Source organism: Trichomonas vaginalis, chromosome V, assembly GCF_026262505.1.
Source record: "Trichomonas vaginalis G3 chromosome V, whole genome shotgun sequence".
Lineage (NCBI taxonomy): Eukaryota > Parabasalia > Trichomonadida > Trichomonadidae > Trichomonas > Trichomonas vaginalis.
This window is the reverse complement of record NC_067207.1, coordinates 1,938,912-1,954,111: the sequence shown is the minus strand read 5'-3', so window position 1 is coordinate 1,954,111 and position 15,200 is coordinate 1,938,912. Positions and strand designations below refer to the sequence as shown.

At 33.7% G+C, this 15,200-nt stretch overlaps 2 protein-coding genes across 2 annotated transcripts; one reads left to right on the top strand and one right to left on the bottom strand.

Annotated features, from left to right (window-relative positions):
• Positions 1-134: 134 nt before the first annotated feature.
• TVAGG3_0263680 (regulation of vesicle fusion) lies at positions 135-1,740 on the bottom strand (the record flags this gene model as incomplete). Its single annotated transcript, XM_001582997.1, has 1 exon — positions 135-1,583. The coding sequence occupies one exon, from the start codon at positions 1,581-1,583 to the stop codon at positions 135-137; it is 1,449 nt and encodes a 482-aa protein (XP_001583047.1).
• Positions 1,741-1,868: 128 nt separating this feature from the next.
• On the top strand, positions 1,869-14,684 carry TVAGG3_0263670 (dynein heavy chain family protein family; the record flags this gene model as incomplete). The annotated part of the gene is made up of 1 exon (XM_001582998.1): positions 1,869-14,684. One exon carries the CDS (start codon positions 1,869-1,871, stop codon positions 14,682-14,684), a length of 12,816 nt encoding a protein of 4,271 aa, XP_001583048.1.
• Positions 14,685-15,200: the final 516 nt, after the last annotated feature.

Sequence of the window (15,200 nt, the reverse complement as noted above, 5' to 3'; positions counted from 1 at the left end):
ATTGGATTCATTTTTATACAAATCAATAAACAATTGAATTTGAAATCTCTTAGTGAAATATACTAAATTTGATTCTAGATCTGCAAAAATATAATATTCTCATATAAACAAACAAAAAGAAACATATATTTTTATTATTTCAGTTTCATAAACTTTGGTTTGAAGGCGCTATGGGCTGTATTCCAAGAAATTGGCATAGTTATATCATTATAACTATCCTTTGGAAGCTTCTTGACCTTCTCTGATATTGTAAGAGCTAATTGTAAAATACATCTCACGTCAGCATTCTGAAGAAAGCCATCTGTGATGCCCATGACTTCCCATAGTGCTCCATCAGTCTTAATAAGCATCTTCGGGAAGATAAGTAAAAGAACTGCTGTTAAAATGTATCTTGCGAAAAGATAAGGACAAGAACAAGTAAAAATTGTATCCCATACTCTGTATACATCAGGAAGTTTGAAATCTCGTTTGAAAAGTAAGATATAAGGGGAAAACAAGAAAATCATGTCATTAATTTCTTTTGATTCTCCAATAATGTTTCTTAGAGGCGGATGTAAGATTTTCGCAAGTGTAGCAGCCTTTTCTATAACAAAATTCTTCGTGTGTTCGAGGTCTCCGAAAACTCTATCTTGTTGAGTGATGTTCATAACAGATGCGAAGCTCCAGAATATGAAACTCTCGGCTTCTTCCATGGTTCTCTCTGATTCATCGAAAAATATTGCGGTTTTGTTATCGTTTTTCCATGATTTGATAAATAATAAAATTAATGGAGTTACAATATCAGCCATTCCTTGTACATAGCCGCAATTTCTATTATACATTGAGTATACACGCAAAACAACTCTTAACAAAGCAAGATTTGGTGAATCATCTTCTTTAAATTGAGGTAAGTTTCTATCGTTACGTCGTACATCGTTTTCGCTAACTTGAATGATATCCATAAGTGGTCTAGAGTTATCGATTTGCTCTTGGGTCAATAGATTCCATTGTTTCTTGTAAATTAAATATTCATCAAGTTTTTGCTTCAAAGATTGCTCTTTTTCTTTTTCATTTTGGTAAAGACCTAAAATAATAGGCCAAACATATGGTCGAGCTTCTTCTGCAAGACCTCGATTTGCTATCTCGCTAAATGCTGTATTAATCTCTAATTCTTTCATGTATTCATCAAATTCTTTACGAGTTACTTGAGGTGGTGGAAAGATTGAAGGATTGTAATTCAATGATTTTAATATTTTGTTATGTTGAGCAATTAAAACTAAATTCTTTGGATCCAGCTGTGAATTTGGAACATATCCAAAAACATCTATATCTGTATTGTTTGTCTTACCTTGAACTTGGTATTTTAGACGAGAGACGCCAGATTTCTGAGGAGAGCTGAGTATCTTTTTATAGACTAAAAATTCAAACATATGAACTACAATTGCATCATATTTCTTATCGAAAGTAAACCAAGGAAGACGAGATGAATCGGTCAGTTCGATTAATAACTGAATTGTCTTTATTCCGCTTCTTTTACGCGTTAAAACTGTTAAATGCTTGAATGATATTAATAAATTTGATGGGACATTTTTATCTTCTAACATTTTCTTATCAAGATTTTGATTTGGAATCCAATGAAAGCTATAAACACGATTTTCATCAAATTCTAGTGAAAATTCTCCGTGAATATGCTCTCCAGAAGCAATATCGAAGGAAGTCTGGGGAAATAAAAATATTTTCATAAAAATTTTTGATTTTTTTTTGAAATCAATTGTAAATGGAATGAGTTTTATACACATATTAAAACAACATATTCATAAATCCATTATATGACATGTGATATGAAATCTTTGATTTTTTTTATTAGATTTTCAAAATTTTTTTTATAAATGTCTAATCTCTCATCCACTGACCTTATTTCCTTTATGAAACCGACAATTAAGTCTGTTTTAGGAATAAGTTCCGTGGATGACGAGGAATTAAACTGTTTTTCTGATGTAGTTCAAGAGTTTATTGAAGATCCGAATAAATTATTCCTTATTATTCGGAAAACAAACAAAATTGTAATCCAAAACACACTTGAATATACAGATGGACCAATACTTGTCTATCAAAAGTACCCTATTACACTCACAAAAGAAAATTTTGAGGGCGTAATTAGCGTAATTTCACTTCCAACTCAGAAAGCAGTACAATTCCTTCAACTTCTTATCTCACAATTTTTCGTTCCGTATATGAAAAATACTATTCCTGCAACAGATAAAAATGCTCAATCAGTTCTTGAAACAATTTCAACATTTGATATAGCAATTTCTCGTTACCAACAACAAAATAACCTTCCTGAACCCATTTTTGATATCAATTCTCCTTTAATTCAATCAGCATCTTCAGGAAAATTAACAAAAGCACAGGAAATTGAACTATTATCGATAATAGACAGATGGGAGAATTCGATAAAGTCCATCATTAGCTACGCAAAATCACCTCCTACGTATGAAAGATTACATGATGAGTTTTCTTTCTGGACATTGCTTGGACAAAGACTCAAACAAGGTGTTGAACAAGCAACATATATTTCGAAATCAAACATCTCTACTCTCATTTCTAACCAGCAAAAATTATTTAATCAATTTTTCAGAGAAGCACAAGACGAATTGTTTAAATACAATCAGATTTTCGGACCTTACTCTGAAGGCATCAGTTCCTTCGATAAAATTATTACGGATATCGATGAATGCAACACAATAGAAGAATTAAAACTACATATTCCAAAGTTGTACTCGTTACTTAGCTTCTTCTTCCAAAAGAGTAACTATCCGCAACGCTCTCCGATCATTTACAAGCTGATAAAATCATATTTATTTGATAAACTCATCATGATCATATCAGTAATGGCTTTACAGCATCTCCCGTTAGAAGCATTCAAAGCATCAATGAATATCATTAACGATTTGTGCAAGAAATGGATTTCCGATGAAAAAGAATTAATTATTTTCTTAAATGAGAAGAGAACCCAATGTGATTTCATTAGCAATGATACTGTTGACAAGTCTATATTGTTCAAACGCTTCAATGAACTCGAAAATGCAAAGATAGAGTATCATTTATTGTCAAATCACTTCTTAGAGTACTCAAAACTGCCATTTGACTCTGTAAAAAGTGCCCTCGACCAAGCATTTGAATTGATCGTTAACGCTCCGTTCTTAGATTTCACTCAAAGCGCGAATAAGAAATGGGATGTGTCAATTCAAGAGTACAAGTCACATTTAGAGCGAATTGACAGCGACTTAGTACTTATTATTACTAAGTTACTGCAAGAAAACACGTCATTGGTCGATACTCAGCAAATTTTTGTAAATCATAAGAATATTTGCCGAAGACCAGCTGTTCTTCCATCATTAAAAGAATTACAGCATAGATTTGAGCAGCAGATTGAAGACCAATTGGTAAAATTCGAAAAACAACAACTTGAACAAATTGATAATCTTCCAATTTTAGAAATAGTCATGAACCATGGTACATCTGATGTCTTTGCTAAGTATTTGCACGTCCAGAATATATCACAGCGCTTAAATACCATTGATAAAATGATATCTGATGTAATAAGTGAAAAATGGCAAGAAAACTATCCATCTTTGCGTGAAAAGTACAATTCATGCAGGGACAAGGTCAAGAAACAACTTGGCTTCCAAAAAATTTCAGATTTAGTTCAAGATATCAAGAAAGACCGAGATATGGCCATTTTTGAAGTAACATCTAACGGTTTGGTCTGTACAATCGATGAAGAAACCGCCCATTTGATTTCAATCTTCAGATCTCTCCAAGAAAAGAATATTACTCCAGATACAGACTTAATTCATGATGCTCCTCAAGTCTACAAGATCTACAAGAATGCCATAAGGATTCAAGAAGGTCTGAACATGTTTAATTCCGCAATTAAAGACATGGATAAAAATTTATTATTAATTTGCGCTTCAGACATCAACAACATCTACAGTTTGATCAGAGATGGCTATAACTATAAGTGGACAGACCTAATTACCAAAGATTTCTCAAAAGATTTTAATCATAACTGTTATAACTTTTCTGTCTTCTACAAACGTGCCAAAGAATGTGTCACAACCATAGAAAACACATTACAAGATCTTGAAGACGGTTCGTGCCTTGATACTACGATTACAGAGAAAATCAAGTTAATCCAGCAAAAAGTTTACGAAATTGATCGTAAATTCAACCACCAGTACATCAAAGACATCAATGAGCGTCTTCTCGGTATCATTGCCAGCAAAGTTGACGACATTGTCGGAATTTGGGTTGAATCTCTCAAAAACGGCAAACTTTTAGAAGGCACGGATCCAATAAAAATCACTGTAACACTGAAAGGCAGCCATATCTCCATAAATCCAAGTCCGAACAATCTCAGATCTTATGTCACGAAAGTTTTCACCGAACACATTAACAACTATTTGTTACAGCAGACAATAACACTTGGTGACGAAGATCCGATCTATTTCAGGGACATCGATGACAGTTTTCCTGTTCCTTACGACAAAATCGAAGAATTATATAAATTGTTCGGAGAATCATGCGAAATGGCAAAATTTTATTTGTCAGATTGGCAGAATATCGAAAGTATTTTCTTGGCAAGACCAGGAACAATTGAATTTTCTAATGATATTTTTGAATGGATGTCATTAATAAATTCTTTCTCGAATATCAAAAAGAAAATCGAAATTTCTTCTGGAGAAGAAGAGATTTCTTGTTTTGTTATTGATACAAATAGAATGAAATCAATAACAATATCGAAACTCAATGAATGGATCAAGTACTCATCGGCGAAACTCTATTTGCTCGCAGGAGAAAAGATCTATTTGATAAACAACGAAATGTCAGATTTGAGAGTTATGATTTCTCAAAAAATTCCAACGACAGCAAGAGGTCTTTCCAATTTCTTGAAGTCGTTTAAAGAGGCAAGCGATAAACAAATAAACTGGGAATCGTATTTGCCGACATTCGAGGAAGCAACAAAATTCACAAAACTCGAACATTTCAAGAAATTAAAAGAAAATGTAAATGAATTTAAATTGCTGCTTGAAAATAGAAGACAGGAAATAGAGAATAACAAACTCAATTTCAGAAAATCTGTGCAACTTGAGAACGAATCTATAATTTCTAGGATAGATAATCTCAAGGACAGATGGAATAACGAAAAACCTTTGAATGGAGATATTTTGCCAGACAAAGCTCTTCAAATTCTTGAAAATTACATGTCAGTTTTTGACAGAATGAAAAGTGACTGGCAAGAAATTTCTTCTGCTATGGAACTTCTTGGATTAGAAACAACAGAATCAACAACACTCCAAATGATGATTGAAGAACGCCAGAACATGGTAGACGGGTGGATTTTGTTGAAGAAAATCAATGAAAAACTCGAAACAGTTTTACAACAAAAGTTCCAAGAAATATCTATACAAACACTCAAACAACAAGTCAACCAGATAATAGAAGAACTCAATCAGATGTCGAATATCATCAGACAATACGAAGGATGGATTTATTTCAACAAGAAATGCAAGAATTTACTGAAAATTTTCCCTGTTATCGAAGGTCTAAAAAGCGAAGCAATACAACAGAGACATTGGAAACATATATCAACACAATTCTCTTTCGATATCAACTTCGATACATTTACTGTTAAAGATTTAATCAATTTCGATTTGCTGAATAATGAAAGTTTCTTCAGCGATGTTTTGAGAAATGCACAAGGAGAATACTCACTCAATAAGTACTTGGATCAATTGTCTGATACATGGAATACAATGGAATTCGAGTTCTCTTCTTACAAAGATAAGATTTCTTTGATAAAATCAGGAAACATTATTCTATCATTGGTTTCCGATCATTTGAACTTTTTGAGTGCAATGCAAACTTCACCATTCTTCCATGTTTTCAGGGAAAAAGCCACTGAATGGGAGAATTCATTGAACAGACTACAAGTTGTTTTGGATGATTGGCTGAATGTACAAAGAAGATTCATTTATTTGGAAGGAGTTTTCTCTTCATTGGATATCAGACAAATCTTAGTTAAACAGACGAATAACTTCAGGAAACAAGAAAAGGAATTCATGACAATCTCTAAAAGATTGACACAATTAAAGATTGTAATGAAAATTACTTTGATTCCTAATATCGGACAAATTTTGAATTCTTTGAATGAAAATTTGATTTTGCTACAAAAAGAATTGTCTGAATATCTCGAGAAACAAAGATCTTTGTTCCCAAGATTCTTCTTCATTGGCGATGAAGATCTTTTGGAGATTATTGGTAAATCTTCTTCAATTTCCGAAATCCAGAAACATTTCGGAAAAATGTTCGAAGGTTTGTCGAAAGTTGAACAAAATGAAGAGAACATGATAACAAAATTTGGTTGTTCAGAAGGAGAAATCATAAGTGTGTCTAATCCTCTTTCTATTTCTAAAACTGTTCATCAAACTTTGTCAAGTTTAGAAAAAGAAATGAAAGTTTCTTTGAACAAAATTTTGAATTCCGCAATTATCGAATTCGAACAATTTTGGCAAAATATGACATTGGAAAATCTCAAGAGTATTTTGTCCAAATATCCATCACAGATTGTTCTTTTGTGTTTCTTCGTGACAACAACAAATCAAATCGAACTTGGAATCACCAAGAAATTGTTGTCAAATTCGACAAATGAAATTGTCAAATTTATTTCACTTTTAAGTCAAATTGTTTTCAGCGATTTGAGCTTGATAATGAGACATTCTGTTCAACAACTCATTACAGAAAGTGTTCACCAAAGAAACATAACAAAAGATCTCCAAAACGTTGATCAAATTTCCAATTTCGAGTGGACGAAACATCTCAGATATTATTTGAACAAATCAACAGGCGAATTAACTGTTTCTGTTGGAGATGCAGTGTTCAATTACGGATACGAATATCTTGGATTGTGCCAATCATTAGTCAGAACTCCTTTAACAGACAAAGTCTATTTGACAATGGCTCAAGCTTTGTTTGCAAAATTGGGAGGTTCCCCATTCGGTCCTGCGGGAACAGGAAAGACAGAAACAGTTAAAAACATGGGCCATCACTTAGGAAGATTAGTTTTGGTGTTTAACTGCGATGAAACATTCGATTTCAAAGCGATGGGAAGAATTTTCGTTGGTTTGTGTCATTGTGGATCATGGGGATGCTTCGATGAATTCAACAGATTGGATGAACAGATGTTATCCGCCGTCAGCCAACAGATACAAACAATTCAGAACGGTTTGAAGATGAATACGAACCAGATTTCAATTTTAGGAAGAAAAGTTCCTTTGAACAAAGACATTGGAATTTTCATTACAATGAATCCAGGATACGCAGGTCGTGTTGAATTGCCTGATAACTTGAAACAGTTGTTCAGATCGATAGCGATGAATAAGCCTGATACAGATTTGATCACTGAAGTTCTTTTGTTCTCACAAGGTTTCGAAACTGCCGAAAAACTTGCTCCGAAATTTGTTCTTTTATTCGGAATGGCGAAAGAAAGTTTGTCAAATCAAACTCATTACGATTTCGGATTGAGAGCGATGAAATCTGTTTTGGCAAATGCTGGACAATTGATCAGACAAAGCCAGAACAACAAGAACGAAGAGAAGATCTTGATTTCATCAATCGTAAACGCTTTATTCCCGAAGTTGTTGAGCAACGATTTGATCAAATTAAAGAGATTGATGGATGACATTTTCCCTGGAATTACTCCAAGCGAAATAACTCAAGAAGATTTGTTGAATCACATCAAAGAAGAAGCAAATAACTGTGGATGGACAGATAGCGAAATCTGGGTACAAAAGATTATCCAGCTCTATTACATCCAACAGATAAACCATGGCTTCATGTTAGTCGGTGCTTCTTCAAGCGGAAAAACTTCTTCTTGGAAAATTTTGTTGAAAGTTTTGACAAAAATTGACAAAATTGAGAGTGAATTTTATGTCATCAATCCGAAGTCAGTAACAAAAGACACATTATTCGGATGTTTAGATCCTGTATCTAGAGAATGGACTGATGGTGTTTTCACGAGAATTCTCAGACAAATCGTTGCAAATCAAAAGAACGAAATGTCAAAACGTCATTGGATTGTTTTCGATGGAGACGTCGATCCTGAATGGGTAGAAAACTTGAATTCCGTTTTGGATGATAACAAACTATTGACACTTCCTAATGGTGAAAGAATCGCTCTTCCAAGCAATGTAAGAATCGTTTTCGAAGTAGAAAATCTCAATTTCGCAACTCCTGCAACTGTTTCTCGTTGTGGAATTGTTTATTTCTCAGAAAATACATTGCAGCCAAACGAGATTATCAATTACTATTTGCACAAGTTGTCAACGGAATCAATCATCACTCAGAACCATCTTTTGTTCAATGAATACATTGATTTCTCTATCCCTGACATGATCCAAAAACAAAATTCGTTTTTGGAGTTTGTCAAACCGTTAATTACAAAACTTGTTCCGATTTTAATTGATTTTATGAATAAATCAAAAGAAAACGCAGTGATGAATATCCCAATTGCATCATATATCTCAACAATGTTCAGTTTGATCTCGAGTTCATTTATTTCCGCTTTCAACATGGAAGAACCACAAATTTTCATCGAAAAATCCACAATTTTCGCAGGATTTTGGGCATTTTCTTCTCCGATTTCATACAAACAAAGAGAGAATCTTTCTTTATTAATAAAGAAAGAGTTCCCGAAGCTTTGTCCTGATGGTTCTTTGTTGAATTACGTCATTTCAAGTGATGTTGAAGATTGGATCAATGTTGACATTCCTCAGAACAACCAAAACGAAGATTCGAAGTTTATTCCGATCTCCGAAACAGTTATCACGAAGAAACTCATCCAGATGATGATAACTGGCGGACAAACACCAATTTTGTGCGGAATGAACGGTGTTGGAAAAGGTTCTTTGGTCAAACAGAGTCTCTCAAAATATTCTGAGATTAATTTGATCAATTTAGACTTTTCCAGCTGTTCTACGATTGATTTCGTCTTGCAGACATTGGAGCAATTCACTGTCTACAAGAAGACATCGAATGGAATGAAATTGATTCCGAAACAAAACAACAATTACTTGGTTTTCGTGATTAACAACTTAAACCTTCCAAATCTTGATAAATACGGAACACAAAGAGTCATCGAATTCCTCAGACAATTCTTGGATATGAAAGGATTTTGGCATCCAAATAAAAGAGAATGGATTTCTTTGGAATTAATCGATTTCGTTTGTTTGTGTTCTCCGCCAACTTGCTACGGACGTGTCAAATTAAATTCAAGATTCCTTAGATTGTGTTCTGTTGTTAATATCGAACATCCTTCTTCCGAATCAATCAACAAAATTACCAAACAATTATTGGAGAAAAGTGACGAAAATTTGGTCAATTCTATCGTCGAATTTTACTTCACTTTTCGTGATCAATTCAAAGGAAATGAAAACGTCCATTACCAAGCAAACATGAGAGATTTGATTGAATGGATAAACTCATTCAAGATCGCCATGAATGATGATCAAACTAATGATAATTGTCACGTTTTATTCTATGAAGGACAAAGAATTTTCTGCGACAGGATCAAAGAGAAAGAAAACAAGAAATTCGCAATTGACAAACTCCAAGAAATCATCATTAAAAACAATGAAAATTGCGATCTCAATAAGTTCCAAGAAACATCAATTTACACAAGAATATTGAACGGAAAATATTCTATTTCTGATATCCAAACTTTGCAAACTAAACTCGAACAAAAACTCAAAGATTTCAATGAAGAAAACTCCAATGAAAAAATTGTTTTCTTCGATGAAATTATCGAATTCATTTGCAAAGTCGAAAGACGTCTTTCTGAAAATTCAGGACATCTTTTGTTAGTCGGATTAAGTGGAACAGGAAAGACTTTGATTCCTAATTTCGTTTCTTTCATTTTGAATTATGATTTTGTCAGATTACATGTTTACAAAGGTTACGGTTTGTCAGATTTTGACAATGACTTGAGAAAGATTTTGAAGTCATGTATACAAAAACCTGTTGTTTTCCACGTGAAAGAAAACGATTTAATTTTATCCCAAATGACAGAAAAATTGAACGTTTTGATGCAGGAATCAAATATCCCCGGTTTGTTCGTTGGTGATGAGTTCACTTCACTTTTGACAGCCATCAAAGATCAAGCAAGAATTGATGGAATTAACAATCTCGAGAGTGATGAGAGTTTGTTAAATTATTTCCATGAAAAAGTGAAAGAAAATTTGAAGATTATTTTCACTTTGAATTCAGCAACAGCAAATTTGAATGAAACAGAAAAATTATTCCCATCTCTTTTCTTGTTTACGAACATCATTTATATTGATACATTGAGTGATGAATCATTGAAGTCATACGCGAAACAGATCCTCAAAGAAGAAGAAATCGATGAAAAAATCGATCAAATTATGGTTGAATTCCATAAAACGGCAGAAAATGTTTCAAATTCTCTCCAAATTTCCAATTTCGTTTCTCCGAGATATTTCTTTGATTTTGTTTCTCATTTCTGCCAAATTTTGAAGTCAAAGAAATCTAAATTACAGACACAACAACTGCATCTATATAATGGCTTATCCAAACTAGAAACAACACAAAATGAAGTTGAAAGAATGGGCAAAGATTTGGCTGTCAAACAAAAGCAATTAAAAGAAAAAGAACAATTGGCCGAACAAAAATTGACTGAAATTGTAAAAGACAAACAAATTACGACACAAAAGAAAGATGAAGCGCAAAAGGTAAAGGCAGAAATAGAGAACAAGAGGAACATAATGAAAGTCGAACAACAGAAAGCACAAAAGGAATTAGACGAAGTACAACCAATAATTGAAGATGCGAAATCCTCTGTTTCAAACATTTCCAAACAAAAACTCGATGAAATAAGACGTTTGGCATCTCCTCCTGAAGTTATCAAGAATATATTGACAGCAGTATTGATGTTACTTGGAATGAACGCTTCTAATTGGACACTCATCAAGAAGGAAATCTCAGGAGATTCATTCATCAGAACAATTTTAGATTTTCAATTAGAAAAAGTGACACCATCAATTGGCAAAAAGATTGAACATTTTTTGACTGTCAATGGCTTGGATTACGACAAAGCAATGCGTGCATCACAAGCCTGCGGACCATTGTTCAAATGGCTGAGTGCAAATATCAGATATGTTTCGATTTTGGAGTCGACAGAACCATTGAGACAAAAAGTCGAATCTTTGGATAAAGAAGCCCAAATTTTGGAACAAAAATACAAAGAATTGGAAACTACTACCAATAGATTGGAAACAAGATTGAATAATCTAACTAATGAATATAAGAATTTAGTTAGCGAATGCGAGAAAACAAGAATAGAAGCTGAACAAATAAAAGTCAAAATGCAAAGAGCAACGAATTTAATTTCTTCTTTGACAAATGAAATGAAAAGATGGAATGAATCGAGAGTTTCCTTCACAAGAGAGTTCGAATGCCTTGTTGGACACTCTCTATTGTCTTCCGCTTTCATTACTTATTGTGGCTACTTGGAACAAAGCAGAAGAAATGATTTGATTTTGTCTTGGAAATCAATTTTGACAAATAATGTTATTAAATGTCAAAATGACTTTAATTTCATGAATTTCGCTACAGATCCATCGCAATTAATCGATTGGGCATCTAAGGGATTACCAAAGGATGACCTCTGCATACAGAACGCAATCATTCTTGATAATCTCAAGAGGATTCCATTCATTATTGATCCAACAGGAGAAGCTGTCAAATTTTTGGAGAAAATTTATCCAAATTTGGTCAAATCTTCTTTCATTGACAGTAAATTCCCCAAGAACTTAGAAAGCTGCTTAAGATTCGGATCTCCTCTGTTAATAGAAGAAGGAGAACAATTGGATCCTTTAGTTTATCCTGTTCTTTCCAAAGAATTCAAGAAATTAAGTGGAAGAACAATTTTGGATCTGAAACACAATGATATCGACGTTTCTCCTTCATTCTCAATGTTCATTGTAACAAAGGACACTGATTTCAGACCAAATCCTTCCCTTTGTTCGATGACGGTTTTAGTCAATTTCTCGGTCACTTCACTTTCATTAAGAGCACAGTGTTTGACACGATTATTGTCATTCAAGCTTCCTGACATCGAGAAACAGAGACAGGAGCTTCATACAAGTCTCTCAAAGATGCAAATCGCTTTACACGGTTTGGAAGAAAAAATGTTGTCAGTTTTCAGTTCAACGAGTGGCGAAATTTTGGAGAATGACGAATTGTTGCATCTTTTAGAGCACATCAAAGAAGAAGCCAAGGAAATGGAGAAGAAGGCTGAAGAGACTAAAACAGCACTTCAAAAGATCAACGATGTTTCTCAACAATTCCAATCTGTTGCAGAAGTTTCGACATCACTATTCTTCGCTTTGAACAACATGTCTTCTGTCCACTTTTTGTATCAATTTTCATTGAATTTCTTCTGGTCTGTTTTTGACAAATCCTCGTCTGCTGATGCAAAACCAGAAGAACTAATCGAAATGATCACAAAAGATTTGTTTGTCGCTGCAAGTTACTCATTATTGTCCAAGCATTTGCCAATTTTAGCTTTCAGATTTGGCCAAATTTTGATTGAACACAAAAATATTTCTGTCGATGAATCCCTCTATGATTTGGCCCTCAGAGGAACAACACTTAGAGGAAACAGTGATTTCTTGAAACTTACAGATACGCAAGAGTTCAAAGATTGGCTCCAAAACGATTCTCCTGAAATAAATGTTCCTAAAGAAATTTTGGAAAAAATCACAAAAAGTGACAACAAAATCACTTCATCTTTGAAGATTCTTGCCATCATGAGAAAGTGCAGACCGGATAGAATCATTTCCAGTACTAAATGTTTCATTAGAAGCTGCTTTGGCTATGATATTTTGGACATTCCTTCTCTTGACATCGTTAAAACTGCTTCGACACTTGATCCACACATTCCAATGCTTCTCTGTGCTTCAGCCGGCCACGATCCAAGTGAAAGAGTTGAAGAGTGTTCAAGCAAACAGATAGAGAGTGTCGCAGTTGGTTCACAAGATTCGCAAGAGAACATAGAATCAGTTGTTCGACAAGCAGGACAAAGAGGTCAATGGATTATCATCAAAAACGTACATTTGGCACCAATTTGGACAAGAGATTTCGTCAAATCATTGAACACAATGAAACTTCATCCTGAGTTCAGACTGTTTTTGACAAGTGAAATCAATCCAAAGGTTGGTTCAAATGTGTTCAGATCATCAAGAGTCATCGTGTTCGAAAGCGCAACAGGAATCAGAGCAAACTTAAAGAAAGTTTACTCATCAGGATTGACGATTCCAAATGTAACAAGTGAAAAGAGAAAAGTCATTTCCAGCTTCATCTGGCTTCACTCCGTCATCATGGAACGTCTCAGATATCTTCCTCTTGGTTGGTCTAAGAAATACGAGTTCAACGAAAGTGATTTGAAGTTTGCTCTTCAAATTGCAGTCAGATGGATGGAGAATGCCAGTGCAGGAAGAAGCCATTTATCTGATGAAACAATTCCTTGGACAGCATTGAGATCATTGATTTCTTCTTGTGTTTACGGAGGAAGAGTTGATCAAACATGCGATTCAAGAGTTTTGTCAGCAATGGCAAATGAAATACTTAAACCAAACTCAAAAGTTGCAGATGGATTGTTAGAAATACCTGATTTCTCAACGATGAATGAGTTTAAGTCTTGGGTTGATTCATTGAATGACAACAATGAAACTCCTGAAATGCTGTGGCTTCCTAAGAATTCCGCAAAATTCTTGTTTATCCAACAAGGAAATGAAATTCTTAAACAGATTTTGGGAGTTTCTGCCGGAGAATTCAACTCAAATCACGTTGAAGAAAAGAAATTATCCTTTGTTAAACTACTTTTGAAGAAATGGATTGATGATTTCAGTCAAATCAAAGTTGACGAAAAAACAACAAAAAGTAACAGTTTGATATCAAATGTCATCAACGAAGAAAGGAAACAAATATTAAACACAATGAAACTGATCATTGAAGAGTCCAATTTGATCATCAAAAGATTGGAAGAAAACGATCAATTGACTCAAAATGATAATTTAATAATATCAGACCTTGCAAAAGGAAAAATCCCGAAGCAATGGAACAAACACAACTACGAAGGAAGGGATCTTGAAGAGTGGAAGGAAGATTTCATCAATAGAATCATACATCTCACATTCAATGATAATAAGTCCCTTAAACTAGGTTACTTCTCACATCCAGAAGCTGTTTTGGCAGCTGCAAGACAAACTGCTGCTTCTAAAAATTCTTGGCCGATAGAAAAAGTGACAATGACCATTGAAGTAAACAATAGTGAAAAGAAGAACGAATACGACTTGGTTGTTGAAGATATAACGACAATGAATGCAGAATGGGACAAAGAAAAGAAATGTTTTGTTTCAACAGAAAATGTAATGGGAAGTCTCCCAATTTCGAAGATTTCTTTCTCAAATTCTTCGCAAGTTGAAGGAGTTGTCGTTTCTTGCTTCATGACAACATCGAGGAAGGGCTCTGTATTCGAAGTAACAATGCCAGTGGATCAAGAAAAAGATCTAAATTGGTGGACAATCAGAGCTCCTGCATTAGTTTTGCAAAAGAACGCTATTTAGACTTTTTATATTTTATTTTTTTGTAATTTTCTATTTTATAAAAATATTATTTTTGATAAGTTTAATTTTAATCATATTCACAGCGAGATTATACAATTACAATGTGTTATAAAATTCATCGAAAATAATTCTCAACATTGATTTAAAACTATCAGAATAGATAAAAATACTAAGAGAAATACTACTGTTGATTAAGGAATTAGATGATCAAATGCAGAAGATTATATATGATCTCAAAACAAGAAGATACCAAGTCAAAAAATGGTGATAATGAAACGGAAGAAATATCATCTAAACGAATATAAACAGAAAAACTAACTCCTGAGGGAATTCTGGTTAAAGTTTTGAAGGATTGATTAGGAATTTTTAGAAATGGAGTTGTGACGATGCTTATAGTAAGTGAAATAAACATTGTGCTTCTTAGATACTGTAATCTCTGTAGAGAGTATCATCTAAGATCAAAGATATTTTTCGCTATTCAATTTTTCCCGCAAATAAAGTTTTAAATTGAATTGA